The 20,654-nt window shown below is 55.6% G+C and overlaps 1 protein-coding gene across 1 annotated transcript in view; it reads right to left on the reverse strand.

The window, feature by feature from the left end:
• Positions 1-20,654, reverse strand: part of GRM4 (glutamate metabotropic receptor 4) — a 100,597-nt gene that overhangs the window by 19,545 nt on the left and 60,398 nt on the right. Inside the window, exons 3-5 of the mRNA XM_037520867.2 lie at positions 16,433-16,568; positions 13,543-13,697; positions 11,308-11,448 (exon numbers count right to left, since the gene is read on the reverse strand). Coding sequence (XP_037376764.1) covers positions 11,308-11,448; positions 13,543-13,697; positions 16,433-16,568 — 432 coding nt within the window. The remainder of the gene's footprint in view (positions 1-11,307; positions 11,449-13,542; positions 13,698-16,432; positions 16,569-20,654) is intronic.

Below are 20,654 nucleotides of genomic sequence, written 5' to 3' on the forward strand. Positions count from 1 at the left end.
GAGCCTGATCCTTCCCACCCCCCACCCCCAGGGAAGATGCCAGGGATTGCTGAGTAGACACCAGAAATCATGGAATCACAATGCTAGGGATGGCAGGACAGCAGGAGTCATCTACTCTAATCCTGCCATTTTACAGATGAGGAAACTGAGGCCCATGAGGGCAGCCCCAGGTCACATGGTCAAAGGTTCGGGCCTCTTAGTGACACCCCAGCTCAGCACTATCCAACCCAGACTGCATGTGCCCAGCTCACTGGCTAGGTAACTGCACTGTCAGCTAGTGGGCAGTCACTGTGCCCTAACCACACAGGACTGGTGACAATCCTCCTGCCCGGTCACCCTGTGACCAAGGTTCAAAGATGGCTCCAGTTACCCCAACCTCAAGGTCAGAGATCAGTGTCACCTGCACTCAGATCATGCAGTCTGGCTGGTTCTGGGAGATAGTTCAGACAGATCCCACAGCTTCTCCAGCATGACCTGGAGGCAGGGTAGGCTTCAAGGCTGCCTCCCTGGCCCTGTCCAAGGTCGGCTGAGCCCCTGGCTACCCACTGTCACTGCATGGCACCCACACGAACCCAGACTCCAGGTCCAGACTGTCTGGCTGAACCTTGGCTCCACCAACTACCCTAGTATGTGACCTGGGACCTGTCATTTCATCTTTTGGGTTTCGGTCTCCTCATCCGCAAAATGAAGATAATGATGCACTGAGCTTGTGGGGTCAGAGGGTGTCGTGAGGACTAATGGTGAGTGTTCACAGCAGGTCACAGAGGACTGGCAGGCTAAGTGCACCAAAGCGTTTGTTAAACACCCGAGGCTACAAAGAGGGGTCAGCCCTGCCCTGCCTTCAGCTCCTGGGCCAGCACAGCTTTGCTAACAGGCAACACTATTTTTGGGCAAAAGCAGAGACAGGGATGAACATGAAAGGCAAATTCTCCCGCTGTGCCATCCTGCTCTCTTATTCCAGGCTTCTGATCACAGGGTTCTGAGAGCCGGGAGAGAAGCAGAAGGGACAATCCTGTCCACAAAGGGCAACAGCCAGAGCTGGGCCACAGGTGCCTGGAAGCCCCAGCCCTGGACCCACCCTTGCCCCCAGCCCCCAGGTCCTGCCTGCTGCCATCTCTAGAATGTAAAAGCCAACTGGGCTCTCCAGCAGCACCGCTACGCCTTCGCTGCCTGTGGACGGGAGACTAAACTATTAATCAGGATGGAGAGGCCACGGCCACTGCAGAGGAGGCAGTTTTCTTCCATGGCCAAGGACATACCAGAGTAGAGGGACCCTGGCTGTGCCTCCCCCACTGAGCTGGCTCTCAGGCTGCTCTCTGTCTCCAGGGGTTCCTCCTCAGCTGTCCATTCCTGGGCCACTCGGGTTCACACCCAAGTGCTCTCAGGGGGGTCATGGGTCCCTCTGTACCAACACTGGGGTACAGATGACCCACAGGAGCACCCTCACCAGGAAAGCCCTCCCTTTCCCAGGTGCCCAAGTGCACCCTAACCTATTTCATCTGTGACAGTGGGTAGGGTTGGGGAGGGGTTTAAGAGGAACAGCCAGAATCACAAACCCACATTAAACAAGGACAGAATTCTCTGTCCTGAATGTTGAACGCTGCGCTCATAACCAGTGCAGCTTCCTGCACACGGCTACCTGGCAGATAACCCCCCGCAGGGCCGGTGCTCAGGGAGAACAGCTACCACACGCACCTGGCACTTTCTCCTCTGTGCACACCTGGGAGACAAGCTGTACCGGACCCCCTCACAGAGAAGGTTCGCAGGTGGTCAGTGACATACCCCAGGCCTCGATGGAATCCGGCCACCAGTAGGTGTCCACACATGTCAGGGAATGGCCAAGCTGGTAAGTGCAGCTGGGATTTGAACCTGGATCTTCTCTAGCTCCAAAAGGATTTCTGCCACCCTCAACTGTCCCTCCTGTCCCCCTCCCTCCAACCAGCCCCAACCTCCCTCCTTCCCCCTTCTCTGCCCCAACTGTCTAGCCAAGCCCACCCAGAAGTAAAGGTCCATGTCTGCAGGGCTAGTGAAGGCAGGTGGTCATAGAGGAAAGAGGGGTCAGAAAAGCCCCCTGTGGGCCTCCCCTGGTGGCGTAGGTGGTTGAGTGCAACGCTGTGAAGTTGTCCGCAGCCTCTGCAGCACCGGTTCAATCCCGGCCATCAAGGGTCCCACATGTCACAGCAGACCTCTCCTGTCGTGCCCACTGCTCCCCTCAACAGTGTATTTTGTCAGTCTGCCTGTTCTGTTCCCCACTCTGTCTGTGGTGAATCCTCTCACCCCTCGTACCCCAGTTCTTAGATGCATAAATAAATAAATCTTTTTTTAAAAAAAGTACACTTTAAAGAAAGAAAAGAAAAGCCCCCTTTGTAGTGGGGGGACCCCCAGGCCCAGGTAGGAGCATGGCGATTCTGAGAGGAAGCAAGACATACATTTCTGAGAGCTACTGAAGGAGATAAATTCCGGACACATGGCAGCAGTGACAGCAGCAACAGTTTGAAGATGTCCTAATTGTGTCCCGGGGCACAGTGAGCAGGAGCGTTTGGCTCTGCCACGGGTGACAGCCAGCCGGGAGCCATCGGGGAGAGGATTTTCTCCGTCAAAACCCCACAGCTGTGGTTACTACGGAGACTGCAGCCTTTGTCTGCAGGTTGTAAATTGTAATTGAAATGAGTTTTCAAGGTTGAAATAATCAGAGTTCCTCTCTTTCTCCCCACCTCACCTCTCCACCACTCAGCCCGCCCAGATGCAATGCTCCTGAGTTGTAATGCACACACACACATACACACACGCACACACCACTCTTGATGCAGCTCCCTCCCACACTGGTGTACAACCAGATACACACACAGATTTTCACATTTATGCACACAGTGGCAAACACACAAATCTACATGCATGTATACATGCTTATACACTTATCTGTGCTCAGACATCTAGAAACATGAGTGCACAAACAGACACATCCAACACATACAGCTACGCAATCAGCACAACACTTGTACAAGCATGTGGTCATTCAGATTCACCCCCTTTCGTACCAGGAAGCCCCGCAAGCAGGTCCTGGCAAGGATTTGAGTGCAGGTGTTTTATGCCTAGAAGCACTGGAGGGGAGTGAGATGGGGAAGGGAAGGGAAGGCAGGTGATACTGGGTGTGGGGCTCAACCCCCCAAGGCCCCCTAGGAGACTGAGCTACCAGGTTGTCACATCTGGGGGGTAAAGACCCCAGCTCCTGCCAGACCCCCAAGGGTGATTCCCAGGGCTTTGACTCCCAGGGCTGGTGAGCGCCAAGGGGACGCAGGGGGCCCAGCAGTGTCTGCAATCACAGGTATAGACCACGCGTGTACCCAGCACAGGGGCACATATACACCACATGCATCTACACATACACACAAATTTTCGTTCCTTAAGCAAACTTCCCAGGAGAAGCAGAGGGTCCCAGTTTGCCCCCTGAAAAAGCTGTCTGACGTACTGAAGCGGCGAACACATTCACTCTGGTGAGGACCCAGGTCAAGCACCTATGTCCTCAACAGTCTCGGTTTCCTCACAGGTAAATTGAGAAGAATAGAACTTACCTTGAGGGCCCACTGAGAGGACTCCAAGGTGCCCAGGTATAAAACAGGCAACATCTTGCCTTGTCCTCTCCAAGCCTGGGTTTTCCTCTCCTCCCTGACACTCCCACCCAGAGGCCTCCCACCAGCCAAGGCCTCTCCTCCACCCACTGCAGTCTGGCTCTCCCCTCCCTGTGAGATGAGCAAGGGTACCCGCCCCATGCAGACAGGCCAGGCCAGCTTGCCCGCTCATAAGCGGAAGCTGCTACTCTGCTCCCTCAACACTTCCCTTCTATCTTGACGCCGCCTGGGTTCAGCCTTTCTCCCCCATCATCTCCCTGAAATACACAGATCCTTCCTAGGGTTCTCGGGTGCTGCTCCCAAGGTCAGGTTCGCCCACCCCTGGTCCTGCCCTGCATTCCCAGGAGTCACCTGGCAGGCTCTGCCTTGTCCCACATCACCTGCCTGTCCTTCACCCCAGTGCAGCATCTGCAGCTCCTCCCTCCCCTTGATTTGCAGCCTCCATCCAGCCACCTGCCCTCTAGTCTGGGGTATCTCTGAACATCTCAGCCTGGTCCCTCCATCCCTAGGTCTGTTCCCCCAAATCCAGCCTGAGCTCTATGCCAACTCCTGCCGCAGGGAATGCCAAGCCAGTGCAGGTGTATGGAAAGATGACTGGCTGGGGCAGGTGGAATCACCACCCCAGGGGCAAGGTAACTGAGGCACAGGGAGGTGCAGTGACTCATCTGGCAGGGGTGGGCTCCTGACGCCCCCCAGTGTTATCTGTGCCCTGAGAGCTCTGACTGCTCTGAGGGCTCCTCAGCCTTGGGCTAGCCTTTGGAAAGCAACAATTTTTGCCAAGAATATGACTCTAGGAAGAAAAAACTAATATTGGAAGCTCAAGTCCTTGCTATGACGGTGACTCCCGACTGCAAATGTTCACAGCAGCAGAGAAGCTGCATCTTTGCAATTGGTAAAGATCACTCAGGATGGTCATCCATGAAAATGTAGAGTTTAAGGATTATCATGCAACTCCTAGGTCCCTGAGAGCCCGGCCTCAAGAAGTGTCCCCAGATATTCAGAGCCCAGTTGGAGGAACAGGGCCGGGTGGGAGCAGCTTAAAGACCCCCATTCAGTCTCAGACATGGAGAGTGGTTCAGCATCTCTGAGCTTCAGTAACCCTCTCTGTGAAATGGGATTGGCACCGGGACCAGAGGGAAAAGTGGCACCTGTGGCAGAGGGCACACCTCATGTGCAAGGGCCGGCTCCCACAGAAGGCCATTCTCTGCACCTCGCTGGCTTTGCTGGTGCCTCCAAGCACCCCAGACACCTGCATTTAGTTCTCCCAGACAGGTATACAGGGGGTCGGGGCTGTAGGGGAGATGGCGCTGAGAGCTGAATCACCATCAACCCCCATGTGGACAACCCCACCTCGCTCGGTCATGCCCCTTCCTGCCCCAGCAGCATCAAGTATCCCCTCAAAGCATCGTTCCCATCAACACAGAAATATGTTGTCATTTTCTCCATTTAAACAAACACCCTTTCCTGAACCCACTCCTTCCCCGGCTAGCATCCCTTCCCCCGTTGACAATGAAACTTCTCAAAAGGGTTGTCCCGCCTCACTGTCGGCAGTTTCTCTCTTTCGTTATCCCCCTGACCAGCTCCACTCAGGCCCCGCACCCCACTAAGAAACCCCAGGTCGCTAAGGCCGCTGCTCTAGGCTCAGCCCTCATCCCACTGGCATCTCAAGGTCACGTGACATGTCAGTCACTCCCTCCTCCTCACTCCCTCCTCCTCGTGATGCTCTCTTCACTCTGGGACCCCAAACTCAGATTCCCTCCTGCCTCCCTGGCTGCCTCTCCTCAGCACCTGTGCTAGTTTCTCTCCCTACCCTCCCCGACATTTGAGGGTCCAGGGCTCAGGCCTCGGGCCTGTAACTACACTTACTCCTTTGTGCTCCCAGCCAGTCCCATCTGTATTCTGACAACTCCCCAAACTACAAGGTCAGCCAGTCTCCCCCCAAAGTCCAGCTCACACTCCATATGCCACAGGTGCCCACCAGGCTTCTCGCCCTCCCCTATTCTGAACCCAACTATGACTTTGCCAAGCTGACCACCCTGCCCCACCCTCCCGGCAGTCCCCATCTCAGCACATGGCCAAAAACCATGGAGTCATCCTTGATTCCTTGCCATCTTCCTCTTACCACAAATCCCTCCACAAACTGCATGCTGGAAAATTTATAAAGAATCCAACCCTTTCTCACCACCTCCTTGGCAGCCACCACCCCCTCCCCCGACCTGGACTGTAGTTCTGGCCTCTTAGCTGGCCCCTTGCTCTGCCCTTGCCCCATCGCCTCCCTGGACAGCAGCCAGAGTGAGCCTGTTAGAACATAAATCGGATCACATCAATCCTCTTTCAAACCCTGCAATCGCCTTGGCTTCTTCTGCATAAAAGACTAAATCCTTTCAGATTGCCTATGAAGCCCACATGATCCTAGTCACCCCAGCCCCACCTCTCCAACCCCATCTCCTACCTGTTGCTCTACCTGCTTCCCAGACCTGCCAGTCATGGGCCCAATTCAGGGCCTTTGCACATGCTGTGCCCTCTGCCTGGCATGTTCTTTCTCGGGTCTCCACATGACTTGCTCTCACCGCCTTGAGGCCTTTGCTCAAGTGTCACCTTCTCAGTGAGGGCTTCTGACCTTTAAAGGCGCACATCCTTGGTCTCCCAGACTCAGTTTCCCAAGAGGCCTCCTGGACTTGTGCTTCCTGTCTCACCGTTCAGCTGTCACTGGAGGCCTAGGCCCTGACTACTGGGTCCACACCATCACACACACCTCGCCTACAAGGCATACATCTCCCACCTGCAGGGGCAAGCTCCTGAGGAGGTCTGTCCAATCACAGAGTCCAGCACACCATCAATCTTTCAGTAAATGCTTCTTGAACAAGTGAGACACAGCATTGAGGGGACGGCCCAGGATCCCTCTGGTCACCATGTGACTAGTGGTTTAAGCAAATGTGAATTCCTCTAACGTGTGACACAGCTTGACACAGGTTAGGTAATTCCCAATGTTTGTCTTCCTTTTCCCCAGGAGGGGGATTCCTCAGGTTCCTTTGGGAATGTGGAGATAGAAAAATCCTTCAAAGCCATCCTGGAATAGCCAACAGGGCTCTGAGGCTAGGACATCTCTGGAATCCGACAGCCTGGGTTCAAATCCCAGCTCTGCTACTACCTGTGTGACCTTGGGCAAGCCTGTGCTTCGGCTTCCTCATCTGTACAATGGGTGGCTGTGAAGATTAAATGCAAACACTGGAGCAGCACTTGACAAGTAATAAATGCTATATAAATATTAGCTGTCATTATAGTTATTATTATTGTTGGAGTTATTGCTGTCGGCACAGGCTGGCGATGCAGCTCCCCACACAGCCCCAGGTGACAGGCAGCCACCCTCCCTCACAGAGCTCCCAGCCCCTGGGAGCAGCAGGCAGTAAATTTCTCCTATCTCCTTATAAACCAGGCCTTCCTCCACTCAGCCATCACCTGGCTGGCTGTGCTGTCAAAAAGATGGATGCCACATCTGCCTTGTTTACGGCTTTAATTCCCAAAACCTGCTCTGCAGGCTCCCAGGGAGGGGATTAGCAGGGGAGGATGGAGGCAGGCACTGCCCTCCCGTGGGCCTCGACAACTGCAGAGACGCCCGCTCAGTGACCCCCTATCTCGCTCAAGTGTGGGGCGATCCACAGGCCATATGCAGGTGCTTCCTGCAGATCCCCATCCCTTCTCCAGGAAATAGTGCAGGAGGTAGTTCTGGTGGGGACAGGGCTCCTGGGGGATGGGAGAGGCCAATAATATTTCCATTTTAGAGAGGAAGAAACTGGGGCCTCAAGAGGTGCAGTGACCTTCCCAGGGCCACACAGCTAGCTAGGAACAGCACCAGGATCTATACCCAGTCTGCCAAAGCCTCATAGCTGTTACATTTGAGAAAGAGTGGGTGTCCACCTATACCCCTTCCTCCCCCCTTCAGTCCAATCCTCCACCCAGCATCTGCTGCTTTTCTCTGGCCACAGAAGCGCTCATTGCCCAGCCATTTGGCAGGCTGGAGGTGCTGAGGAAACCCTGCCTTCCAGGAGCAACTGGTGGCACTGAATCAGGCAGACACCAACGATCTAGTCTGTGCGCATGGAGAGGCCCACAGCGGGCCAAGCCCAGGCTGCTGGTGTTGGTGGAGCAGGCGTGCCAGGAGAGGTGAGTGGGAGCCAGCCTCTGGAGACGAGCGGGGGTAGATGGAGAAGCGTGCCTGGCTGGCTGAGTGGGTCCTGAGCTCCTGTGCTCCTCACCTCACCCAAGTCAGGGCTCACCAGAGCTTTACCTACCTCTGCCGGGGCTGCAGAAGCAACGAGAAGGACCCAGAGTGGGGCCCGGGGGCAGGGAAGGAAGTGGGAGAGGGAGGGCAATACCTCAGCTCCAGAGCCAGGCTGCCTGGGTATAAACCTGCTCTGCCAACTCCCTAGCACCATCAGGTCTTCACATTCCTCGGTGTCGCTTCTAAAAAATGGGTGCAACAGCTGAGACAAACTATACCACCCACCTCAGGATGGCACCCTCCCTTATCCTAGACCCCACAGCTGACAAAGTCCCTACCAGTAGGCTTGAGCTGTTAAATTACCCAATTGCCTAGAAATCCCATCTCTACACTCCTCTGTACCAAAGACAACCGTTTTATCAGTGCCTATCATAGGCATCATTTGCCAGTCAGCCTCTCCTTACACTTTATCTCCAATCCTCACAACCCTTTGAGATGAGTGTTATCTTCCCTATTCTACAGACAAGCTTCAGAGACTCAGAGTGATTAAGCATCTAGTCCAAGGTCACACAGCAAAAAGAAGACAGAGTTGGATCCAGACCTGCGGGTGGGGCAAGCCCTGCCCCAGGTGCCTAGTCCAGAGACAGCACTCTCTGTGGGTACCACCTCAGCCCTCCTGGCCTAAGAGATTTCCCCAAGGGACTGGCTCAGCTCAATCCTGGCCCAAACCCTGGGAGGTCAGAGCCCAAGTCCCACAAAATGACCAACAGCTCCTGAGCTCCTGTGCTCCTCGCCTCACCCAAGTCAGGGCTCACCAGAGCTTTACCTGCCTCTGCTGGGGCTGCAGAAGCAGCGAGAAGGACCCAGGTTAGCTGTGAGGTGCTGTCCTTCCACCCCTCTCTGCTGCCCGGAGTACATACCAGTCTCTGCTCCTTGGCTCACCCCTTCCCTTCTGCCTGGGGTGCTGTGCTCCCTCCCACCAGTCACCTCTCCCTCTGAGCCACTGGTTCCCACACTTTGCTGCACAGTAGAACCACCTGGGGCACTTCATAAAAATCCTGGTGTTCTCTTGTCCACCTGTGTTGGTGCAGGTGCCTTTTTTTTTTTCTTTCTCCTTTTCCTAATAAACCTACCCTTCATAAAATGTAAAAAAAAATGCCCAGCTTGCACCCAGTACCAATTCAATCAGAAAGTCTGGGGGAAGAACTCAAGCATCACTGGTTTTAAAAGATCCCCAGCGAGTCAATGTGAACCAGGCTTGGGAAGTATTGTTTCTGGCCAAGATTTCAGCCCCAAATACACATAAAATCATTGGGGAGCTTTAAAAAAATCCACAGGCAGGCCCTGGCCCTGAGGTCACTTAGTGGGTCAGGGGTGGGGCCCTGGTAGCGGTTCAAAAGCTCCCAGGTGATTCTAATGCACAGCCAGGCTTGAGAGCCGCCGCTGCACGGTTCACCAGACGCCTTCATTATGGCTTCCTTCTTGTCCCGAGACACCCTCCACGCTGGCTCTTCATCAATCCCATTTCTCAGATGAGAAAGCAACAGCATGGGGAGGCCACAGAGCTCATGTGAGGGTCACAGTGAGGCTACGCTCTTCTGACTCCTGCTCCGGCCCTCCTTGCCCTGCCCGTGCTGACAGCCACCACACACCTCCCTGGGGCTGCTGGAGAGGCCCCTCTCCCAGGTTCCCTGATCAGTTAGGGAGACTGGCCCTCTAGACACCTACAGCCACTGACCGGAGCCTTGTGCCAACCTGCCCCTCCCAGACCCCACGAAGCCCCTCACCCTCTGGGGCTACCACTGGACGAGGCCCCAGCCACCCATCTTGCCCCCACCTCCAGCCCCACCCCTTCCCAAGTCAGGAGAGATGACCTACATCAGGGTGACTATGCAATTCTTTCATCTCCACTTGGGCCCTTTTAGGAATCAAAGGGGAGACTCTAATTGCACTAGAAGAGGTGTGAACAGTATGTGATCACCCCCCAGGCATAGTGCGCTTGCAACTCCGCTGCTGTGATTACTGATTGCTGAAGGCAAGTGCTGTGCAGCCTTGGGCAAGTCGCTTGGCCTCTCTGACTATTCACATCCTCCTCTACAACATGGGGAGTTCCTAGAGTTGCTGTGAGGATAAAAGGAAATATCTTTAAAGTGCCTGAAAGATACTGGATGCATAATAAACAGTGGGGTTTTCTGTTATTAGCTCACCACACAACACACATACACACACACACATACACCCCTTCTGCCTTAGATATACTGACTCAGGCACACACACAGTCAAGCACACAAGCGTGAGCGAACACACACTGCCACTTGCACCTACACATGAACTTGCCTGGGGCCTAAGTGAGTCCCGGGGGCTCTGGCCACCAGAGGGGAGCATGTTTCCCACCCACCCACCCATGTCACCATGCTCCCTCCCTCCCCAGCCCAGTGGGCCATCTGGCTGCCAAGCATTCCGGGCACCATGTCCCTGTGGCTGGTTAAGTGGCCCTTGCTCACCCAGTCCTCTGCCCAGGCTGCACCATCCATCCCGGAGGATATAGGAGGTAGTCTGTCACCCTTATGGAGGCACCCTCAGAGGGAGGGGTGCCCACTGTCACTGAGGCTGCTACTGTGCTGCCCAGACCAAGAGCACAAATGTATCCAAGTGCCAGATATACCAAGATGGCTACCCAGGAGGCTGAGGGCCTAAGGCTCAGATTGGGGCTGGTTTCAAATCCTGCGCTACCACCTTCCATCAGTGGGAACTTGGGCCCCTTTACTTACCTCCCTGAGCCTCCGCTTTTCTGCCTGTAAAATAGACCCATAGCCCAGTCCTCCCCTGGCTCATGCCGGGTCCTGTCCAGGACTCCGCCAAATGTAAGAGGCCCCCCTTTCAGGGACGCCCTCCTCTTTCCGATCTGTTTTATTGGATGCCACTGCATTGTCCTTGACGTATTCCATATTTATTTATCTTGTTTATGGTTTGTCTCCCCATTAGGATAAAAACTCCAGGGGATTTTTGACTCTTTCCTGCTTCATCTACAATACCTAGAACAGGACCAGGTGTTAGCTGAATGACTGAGGGAACCCCGCGGCGTCAGAGAAGGCTCTGTAAAGAAGGCTCTGTAAAGACTACTGAGCCTCAGAATAGACAGAGGGCATCTAGGGTTAGTTCGGTTCTGTGAGTCCATCCTAGGTCTGCCCAGATGAATCCCAAGGCAGCCACAGGCTGGTCAGCATCTCTGCTGAGACCCAGGTGCCCCTCCCCCACTCAGCACTGTCACCAAGGGCTTGTCCAAAAGAGCACAGCAGGGCATTCTAGGACCTTAGCCCTCCCACCCTCAAGCCTCTTGGGGTCAAATGCTATATCACCCTGGCCCTGCCTCTTTGGTCCCCAAATCCACTCCCAAGCGCTGACCCATCCCCACCCCACCTGGTCGCAGGCCCCGCCCCACGCGCAGGAGCTCACTGGTGCATTTCTTGACGTGGCTGCCCTTCTTGAGTGCATGGCGGCTCAGCTTGCAATGGAAGTTGTCCTCCCAGAACTCAGCAAACCAGATGTTGCGCCGGTTGTTGTCCAGCGTGCGGCTGGAGAAGTAGCGGTCGAAGCCTGGTGGGGAAGCAGGAGATCAGGGCCTTGAGAGCCCCCTTCCCTGCCCGCCCTCAGATCTTCCCCTCCCCCAGGCTTAGATGCTCCCCCTCTCCCCAGGGAAGATCACATCCTCTGATCCCCAGCCCAGCCAGAAAGAACAAAATGTGGGGCATTTCATTTCACTCAAAATGAAAAGAGCTGTATTAAGTCCCAGGAGAAGCATGTGTAATCTTACAACTGCTGCCTTTATGGAGAAGAACAGGATGAGCATGTTTCCACCGCCTTTTAAGCACCTAAGTGCTAATATAGGGCTGCTTTGAGAAGGAGCCACCTGGGGTTCCTAAGATTAGAGCAGAGACAGAGGCTGGAGGAGGGCACCCAAACTGGGGAGGTCCTGAACACCCTGGTTCTGAAAGGGAGATCAGACCAGAGATGGCAGATTGACCCAGGCTATCTAGCAAGAACCAGGCCCCGGATCCCCTCCCTTCAAGTCCAGAACGTTCCCACCACTAACAGACACAGGCTCCTCCGGTTCTGCCCTCAGCCAGGAGGCTCTGCCCCAGGGTGGGCAGGCTGGAGGGTGAACAGAGCCTTCTCGCTCCTTCCAGTGCCCCTTCTGCATGGACCACACTTGCACGTAATGCACACTGTTGACTGGGCACTCAGGATGGGCCTAGACGTTCAGAGGGACCCCAACCAAGAGGTGAGCTATCAAAGGGTCTATTGAAGGGTCCAAGTGACTCAGTGACTGTTGGCGGGGGGCGGGGGTGGGGGCTAGCCCACATCAGGGTTTCTCAGCCTTGGCACTACTGACACTCAGGGTCTTAGGGTCTGATCTTCCTTTGTGTGGGGACTATCCTGTGCATTGCGGGATGCTGAGCAGCATCCCTGGCCTCCACCCACTAGATGCCACCAGCTTTTTTCCACCCTGGTGACCACTGACAATGGCACACTCAGTGCCAAATGTTCCATGGTGGGTCAAAACCACCCCCCAGATGAGAACCAGTGCTCTAAAGGCTTCTCTAATGTCCCGGGGTGAGGGGGCCGGCGTAGGGGAAAGCACTTGTCACACGAGTCCTGGGCTCAGATTCCAGCTCTGCCCCTGAATAGTCTCTATGGCACTCACTGCCACTCTTTGTCATTTAGCCTCTCTGAGTCTCATGCATGTACTTAATGTGGACAAAAGTGCCCCTGGGGTTGCTGGGAAGGCTAAATGAGCTGTCAGTAAGGGGCCTGGCATTGTAGGTACCAACAGCCACAGTGATTGTTGCATTGTGTTTGTTACGGCTTCAGGCTGAGAGAGGTGGTGTGGGAACTTCCTGCCTGTGCTCCCTCTGCTTCAGGGTGACTAGAGGATACCTCTCAGTGACCTTGGGCAACAGTGTCCTTTGCTTGGGCCTAGTCTCTTCGACAGTGGAGGGGAAGATGTCTGCAGGCCTTTCCAGTTCCATCAACATTGCATTCTGTTGAACCCAGGGAGAACGGGGGGAGAGGGCCCTGGGAGCCTGCCTCCCCACACGAAGACAGTGGGGTCCTTGCCAAATCAGGCTAATGGGAACTTCATGCCTTGCTCACAGCAAGGTCCCAGCCAGACTAGTCTGTTCCTGTGCAGGGTGGAGAAGGGGTGAGAACAGAACTGGGGGTGGAGGCAAGTTGAACCTCCCCAAGTCCATCCCCACAAGGGCTACCAGACCCACGTGATTCTGCAGGAGGCCTCTGCCCCAGCCCAGTGCCCTCTTATAACCTGCTGGTAGATCCCCACCTGCTTTGGCAAAGTACCCCTCCAGATGCGGTGTGAAGGGATGAGGCTATCTGGGATGAAGGAGCATCCCTGATAAATAAGCCTCCTGTCTGGTCATATATCTGTCACACCCAGATACATCTGAGGAGGGATTCTTGTAGATTAAATTCTGCTGGGTAGAGTGTGGTCAGAAAGGCCCCCCCCAAGCCAGAATAAAGAGAGGCTGTGGGCAGGCAGAGGAAGACGGGGTATGGGCAGGGAAGGAGTGGGGTGGAAGAGCCCTTGGAGGAGGGGAGCAAGAAGCAGGAACAGTGGGGGATGACACTGACAGTGGTGAAGGTGGGTGTGCTGTCAGGGCCTGCCAGGCCTACCTCGCACGGACATCCTCTTGGGGAGGATGGTGACAGCTCCCTCAGCCACCTCCTCCAGGTGCAGTACGGGCGCGCTCTTGGAGCCCCAGCTGTCGGAGCCCATCCAGAAGAAGTGGCCTGTCTGGTTGGCCTTCCGTGCCGCCTCCAGCACACGCCTGCGGGAACACACGCCACCCAGCCCGGCCGTGTCTGCCCATGCCATTGCCCTGCCCAGCCACCCCTGCCCATGGGCCCAGGCCCACCCAGGCCCACACCTGTCCCCCTCACAGCCCATGCTGGTACCCTGCCCACTGGACCCATGCCTGCCCAGAGGCCCATAGCGCCCCTCTCACCATAACCTCAGCCTCTGCCTCTCTCTGGACATCCCTGCTCATAGACCCAGTGTGCTCCCCAGGCCCCTCCTGTCCCCTAGGGCCACATCTGTCTCTGCAAAGAGCACATCTGCTTCCCTAGGCCTGCACCTGTCCCAGATCTGACTACACCTGCCCAGCCCTTCCTCTCAGGTTCCTACACACTGGCCCGAACCCCAACCCACATCCCTTGGCCCCTTGTCACATTTACTTGCGTGCGCACGCGCACACACACACACACACACACATGCACATACGCACATGCACACACTCCAACACCCTTCTATAGCTTATCCCTTGCACTTGCTGCTTCCTGCCTGCACTGCTCTCTCCACCCTCCCCCTTCTGTGCCAAATGTCTGGGTCTTTCAAAGAACTGTTCTCTGCGCCCTCCCAGGTGAGGACAAGGGTGTGGGGCGCCCAGTTCCTATGACAACGATGGTCCTAATGAAATCAGGTCCCAAGAGCCCAACACAGGAAGAAGCTCACAGGAGGTGCTCAGTCAATGCTCAGTGGCCTCAAAGGCATCTTCTAGAAAGTAGAATCCCCCCAACCCAGCTGCTTCCTCAGGGAGAAACTGAAGCATGGAGGAGACAGGCAACCTGGTCAAGATCACACAGCGAGTGAGAGAGTGGGGTACTAGCAGCTGGCCAGGCCCTTCCCAGGGCAAGGCTGGGAGGCCAGGACAAGACTCCAGGGTCATGGGGTTGGCAGCTGGGCCTGTGTGCTCAGCTAGGGCAGGGCTGCCTAGGGCTGCCAGAGCCTGCACCTTCCCTCTCCCATCCCCTCCTGACTCTCGACAACCTCGGACCCCAAACCTGCTACAGCCTCCCCCAAAGGACACACTAATGGTCAGCGAGACCGCTCTCAGAACCCACAGCCACAGTCCTATTAATACCTGCTTGCATCCGGCCAGCCAGATGACCAGTGCTCCCCCCCTCTGTCCCTGCAAAGTCACCTGCGTTTATTTTTACTTCTGTTTGTTTCTGGAGATGCATGTGGATTTCCAGAAATGCGCCCGCCTCCCTCCACACTTCCTGCAGTCCTCCCCCTTACCCCAGGTGCCTCTTCGCTGAGACACCCGGCCCAGCACCTTCATCCTCTCGTTCCAGCGTGGGGTGCCGCGGAGCTGAGGCCAGGAGTGGGTACATATCTGGCAGGTGTGGCACCAGAGTAATGAGGGGTTTGGGAAAGGAGTCAGGGAGCAGGGGCTGGTGTCCTAAGTGAGGAAAAGAGCTTAGAAGGGCCCCTCTCATCCCCAGAGTTGGCTGATCTGTGGGCAATAGGTATGTTCTATCCTGAGCCAAACCTGTAAGCTTTGAAGGATTCAGGAGCAGCTTCTGTGCTCAGCGTGGAGTCAGACAGGACTCCCCCTACCTGGCCTTTCACTGCATGAAGCACCCCTATTAGAGATGGTCCCTTTGCTTTTGAGCCCTTAATGATCTTCTAGAGCTTCCCCCTCCGTCCTGCAGGGTCCTGGCAATGTGTCCTGGGGTGGGGGTGGGGGTGATCTGTTTTGCTGCAACTCAGGAGTCCAAGATGGGGTCTTTACCAAGTGGGAAAAGCTGTGGACAAGAAGGGGACTCAGGGTGGACACAGGTTGACAATGGGGGAGGAGCAGGTGAGGTGGGGGGCAGAAAGACAGCCCAGCTGGGCCGTGAATAGGGGCAGCCTCAGGGCACAGGGATTCTGACAGCTCAGGCCTGCTACCTGAGGGAGGCCCACACCCTGTTCCACAAATGCAGACATGCCTTTCACACCAAACTGTGTGAGGGCCATGTCTCCCCTCAGACTGGGGAATCTCAGACTGAGCCCATCTTGGCCTTGACATCTAGTCTCTGGTAGGTGATAGGTTGCGAAAAGGCAGGAAGAAGATTAAGGGATAATCAAGTGCTCTTTTAACCTAAGTTTCTGACTCAGGATGCAGGGCAGACATGCAGAGAGGCTGTCAGGGCTTCTTCCAGCTGCTCAGTCCTGGCCCCTGAGTTCACCTGTTCCCACTCAGCAGATGTGAAGACTGAGGCCAAGGAGGGGCGAGAATGCCCACCGTGAGTGTGTGCCCAAGCCAGGACTGAACCACCAGGTTTCTCCCCACCACTGAACTCACCACAGGAAGGAGGGAGGGGCTGAGCCAGCTGGCATGCGAGGGCAACTGCTCCCTGCCAGACTCAGCTCTCAGTGCTCTCTGCACATTCCTGCACTCGGTCCTCAAATAACCCCATTAACCCATAACCATTAGCCCATAACTTTTTTTTTTAGCAGAAAAGAGGCCCAGGGAGGTTGAAAAACTTGCCTAAGATCACACAGCTCGTAGGAGGGAGAGCAAGATTAGAACCTAGGGGCTCTGGTTGCTAGTCCACGGCCTTAGTCCCTCTGTTAGAATACCTGCTTACCATCCGGGTTGGTAGAATAGATGCAGGAAACAGAGGAGGGATAGGAAAGGGAACCTCATGCCATTCACCCACCTCACCTCTCTAGAACCCAGGGTGGGGTCGCCCATGCCTGATTCCCAGCCCCCATCGCACCACCGCCTGCCCTCACCTGATGTCATCCTCATTGGCAAAGATGATGACACCCCTGGCATTGGAGGTCTCCAGGAGGCGCCGGATGATCTTGTCGAACTCCCCAGGCTTGGGTTCCCGTGGTATCTTCACCGACTGGGCGATGCACACGCCCCCTGTGGAAGAGCTCGGTCAGCCTGGGCTGGGCAGGGAAGCACCAGTTTCTGTGCAGTCAGAACAGCCTCAGTGCACGTTTTGGCTCCACCACTCACCAGTCGTATGACCATAGACATGTCCTTTAATTGCTCTGTGCCTCAGTTTCCCCATATATAACAGGCTGCTAGCAAGAGGCAATACAGCATTGTGCTCAGAACCTGACTAGCTAGGTTCAAATCTCAGCTCTGCTACTTACTGCTGTGTGATCCAGGGCCAGTTACGGAAACTCACCGTGCCTCAAATACATCATCTATAAAGCGCAGCTCATACTACCTACTTCATGTGGTTGGTTAACGTTAGTGCACACGAACACGTTAATATCTGGCACACAGTGTTTAGCAAACACTGGCTGGTTCCACTGTAACTGCCTTGTAAAGTTTTTTGGAGGGAAAAAATCTGAAAATGAGAGCAAATTGCCCATCCTGAGCTATTTGTACCTTCCAAACCCCCATTCATTCACACCTCCTAGGGCTCCTGTCCAGGCCCTGGGCTCATCAACACCCCCCTGGGGAACAGAGCACCAGGCTGCCCCCCACCATGGGCACTTCTAGGGCTGTAACCCAAACCCAGCCACATTGTCCTGCAGGTCCCCCAGGCCCCTCAGTGTGCAGGCTCCCTAGCTCCCACCAGACACCCCCACACCCACCCCATTGTATTCGTGATCAGATTCCCAGCAGGCAGCTGAGCCGGGAAAGCCGTTCTGACAGCAGGCTTTGGTGGAGGGCCCACTGCCTGCCTGGCTGGTGATGGGACAGGGCAGAGACCAGGGCCTGCCTGACTCTGAAGCTCGGGCTCCTACAGAAAGCGTAGCCCCCAGGGCTGTAGGAAGACTGTGGGAGCCTCCAGGATGTGGAGTCCATAGCCCAGAGCTGGGGTTCACACCCAGCGGGTAGCTCAGACACCTCAGGGCCCTCTCACTTCTCCCAGCCATTTCTCAGCCTCAGCCATGTCCCTCCAGTGCCAGCCAGGGACAGTGTCACTCACATACCTGACCTCCTGGGGCAAAAGCATTGTGGACCGCTGCTTCTGTGATGACCCACATAGGGCACATGAGGAAAGTGAGGCTCAGAGAAGATTAATTGCTTGCCCCAAGCCACACAGTTCCCTGCCCTAGTGAGGTACAGAGAAGCAAGACTCCAGGAAGTAAGCCCCTGGTGACAGAGTCAGGGAACAGCTGATGCAAAAGCATGCTGGATTATTCTTAAATCAAACCAGATGCTTTCCCTATATCGGCACCTTCCTCTGCATCCCACCTAAGGCTCTCGGTCCAGTCCACCCCCCACAGAATCTTGTGGGGGCCCAGCCAATGCCTCAAACTGGGCACCTTGTCTGGGCACCTGGCTGCCACTCCTGGGCACACCTCAGCCTCCAAATGGCCTCTGCTTCAAGCCAGGACTGCCTCAGTCTCCCACACAGACTCCATGCACTCTGGGGGGGGGTGGCTGGGGCTGCATGGGGTTCACCATTCAAGGGGATGCTACCTAAATACCAGGCCGACAGGAAAAGGTGCCAACACCCAGCTCCATGGGAGGAGGTGCATCTACCTACAGGCAGGGAAGTGGCAAGCATGGAAGGCTGCCCAAAAGAGGTGACACTGAGTGGAGTCTCAGAGGGAGAAGGTGTAAGAACCAAAGGGTGGGGCTCTTGGGGAGAACAAGATATGCTCGCTAGAAGGGAACTACGGGCCTGGGGTTACATGACATGTACCCCTTCACACACCTATCCCCAGGCATTGTACTCCTCGTTTTCTGCAGCAGGCAAGGCAGCCATGGCCCTCTGCCCCCCACCCTGCCTCCCTTACTTTCTGCCCTTCCAGGTAGACCAAGTATCTCAGGACTCTCCTAAGGTCCCCAAAGTAGTCCCAAGTGCCAAGAAGAGCATGGCACGGGGAGCTTATGGGGGAGAGAACAAAGGAGGGAAGGACGAGGGTCCTTGAGCAGGACTGGGGCCCCCTCCAGTTCTGGGGCACAGAGAGAGCTGGGGAGAGCCAGTTTGCAGCCCACAGCACTGGGCCTGCACTAATGGCGGCCAGGAGACACTCGGCTCCCAGCTAAGCCCTCCATATGGTTCCTTTCCAGTCAGAAAGTGGGCCAATTGCAAGCTTCTCCCCCCATATGGGGAGACAGATGGACAAGAGGAGGAAGCTGGATGAGGGTGTGGGGGGTGAGGAGGAGCCACCTGGTCCAGGAGGGAGGAGGGACCAGAGGGCAGAGGGGAGGGAGGCAGGGGGTGCGAGTTAATGGTTCTCAGACAGGGAGAAGCTTGGGTTAAGTACCATTGGTGAGTGACGCTCCCTACGAGATCCTTGGGGTGGGCTCACCCCACTGCCCAGGGCCTAGCTCAGGCTTCATTTTGCTGGGAAAGAAGAATATGGTGAGCACAGTTCTGTCAGCTAGAATGTGAGAGAGTCACAAGGCACTTGAGGGCGAGCGTGGTCTGTGCAGGGTGTGATAATCTTGCAGCCACCGGAGAGTGAGGGGACTGAGAGGACTCTGGGGACTTTCTGGAAGGCTCAATAACACTAGTAACACAGATGGAGCGTGTAAAGTTTATTGAATATTATTCTCCAAATAACGTGGATTCACGCCTCTGAGGTTGGCACCACCAGCACATCTCTAATCTGTAGATGAGCAAACTGAGGCCCAGAGAGGTTGAATGGCTTCCTAAAGGTCACACAGATAGTTAGGGTCAGGGCAGAGCGGGGGTTTGAACACAGACTGGCTCCTGCCACCACTCCTTTAGTCCTATGTCCATAACCGAGGGGCAGGGGCCGTGGAGTCAAGGGACGGGGGGAGGGGAGGGGGGAGCAAGTCACACACCGAAACCACCAGCCCGCCTGTGTTCAGTTTCCGTGGCTGCAGCTCCATCACCGTAGGGCCCAGCACTCTCCCAGGACACCTTCTTCCAACCTCTCTGCTAGAGAGGGGGCTTTCCTCCCATCCACCAATCTCTCAGTAAATAAGAGCCCATGAGTCCATATTGATGGTAAATACAATCAAATCAAACCCGGGTAGCAAGGAGCAAGCCTACTCCCTGTCTTGGAGGGGCAAGTTGGACCCTCCACCTCCTCCAGGCTCGAGGACCAGCATCAAAAGAAGGGAGGGGGCACGGAAGAGTCTTGGGTTCCCCCTGGTCCCCTAGACACTCCTGGATCCCCCCTTGGTGAACCCTTTACTACACACCCCAGCCACCCCATTCCCTGGACAGCACCCAGCTGCTGCATGCCAGCAGCAAGCTCTGGCCAAGCTGGCCGAGCTATCGCCTCTGATTGCAGAGCCAGAGGCAGGAGGCCACAGCCACATGCCAAGAACATCTGAGCACATGGGGGCTTTAGGGGCCTCAAACACCTCCTGGCCCACTTACGACTGAGATCGAGGAGACTAAGGCCAGAGGGGTAGAGCCTACCCAGGGGCACACAGTGGCTGCAGTAACGCCCACTCTGGATGAGGTTCTCAACACTGTAGCAGAGGTTTAGGATGCAGACCAGCCCTCTCAGTTATTCTGTCACAGGGTAAGCAGAGCTGCCCCAACCAAACCCGGGAGTGAATAGAAGGCAGCCCCACACCTCCCTAAGCACCTACCTTTCCCAGCTCCCCAGCTCCCACCCCAGCCCTCAGCCTGGCCCTACTGGGAATGCCCAGCCTAACCCCAACCCCTGCTCCCCACTCCCATCCTTCACACCCCTCCTCCCACGTCTAGCTTAGGCAGCCCTAATCTCACCTTCCCCTCACGCTGCTCTCCCACCCATCAAAACAGACTCATCCTCAGCCCATCCCTCAGGCCCCACCTCTGTGAGGACAATGATAGAGAAGAGTCCATGAGGATGTTCTGGAGACCACGTGGTAGTGTCTAGCAAAGCTGAGATGCCACGTCTACAGGCCAGCGTGGCCCCTTGTACGTCCCTTCCCGGGAAACCCGCACATGGGTGAGAAACCTAAACACACTTCCACTGCAGCACTGTTTGAAACAGCAAAAAATGGAAACAATATAAATATTTTACAACAGAAGAATAGACTGTGGTGTTTGTGTAATGGAATATTATATAG

This window comes from Talpa occidentalis, unplaced genomic scaffold, assembly GCF_014898055.3.
Source record: "Talpa occidentalis isolate TD23 unplaced genomic scaffold, MPIMG_talOcc4v2.1 talOcc4.2, whole genome shotgun sequence".
NCBI lineage: Eukaryota > Metazoa > Chordata > Mammalia > Eulipotyphla > Talpidae > Talpa > Talpa occidentalis.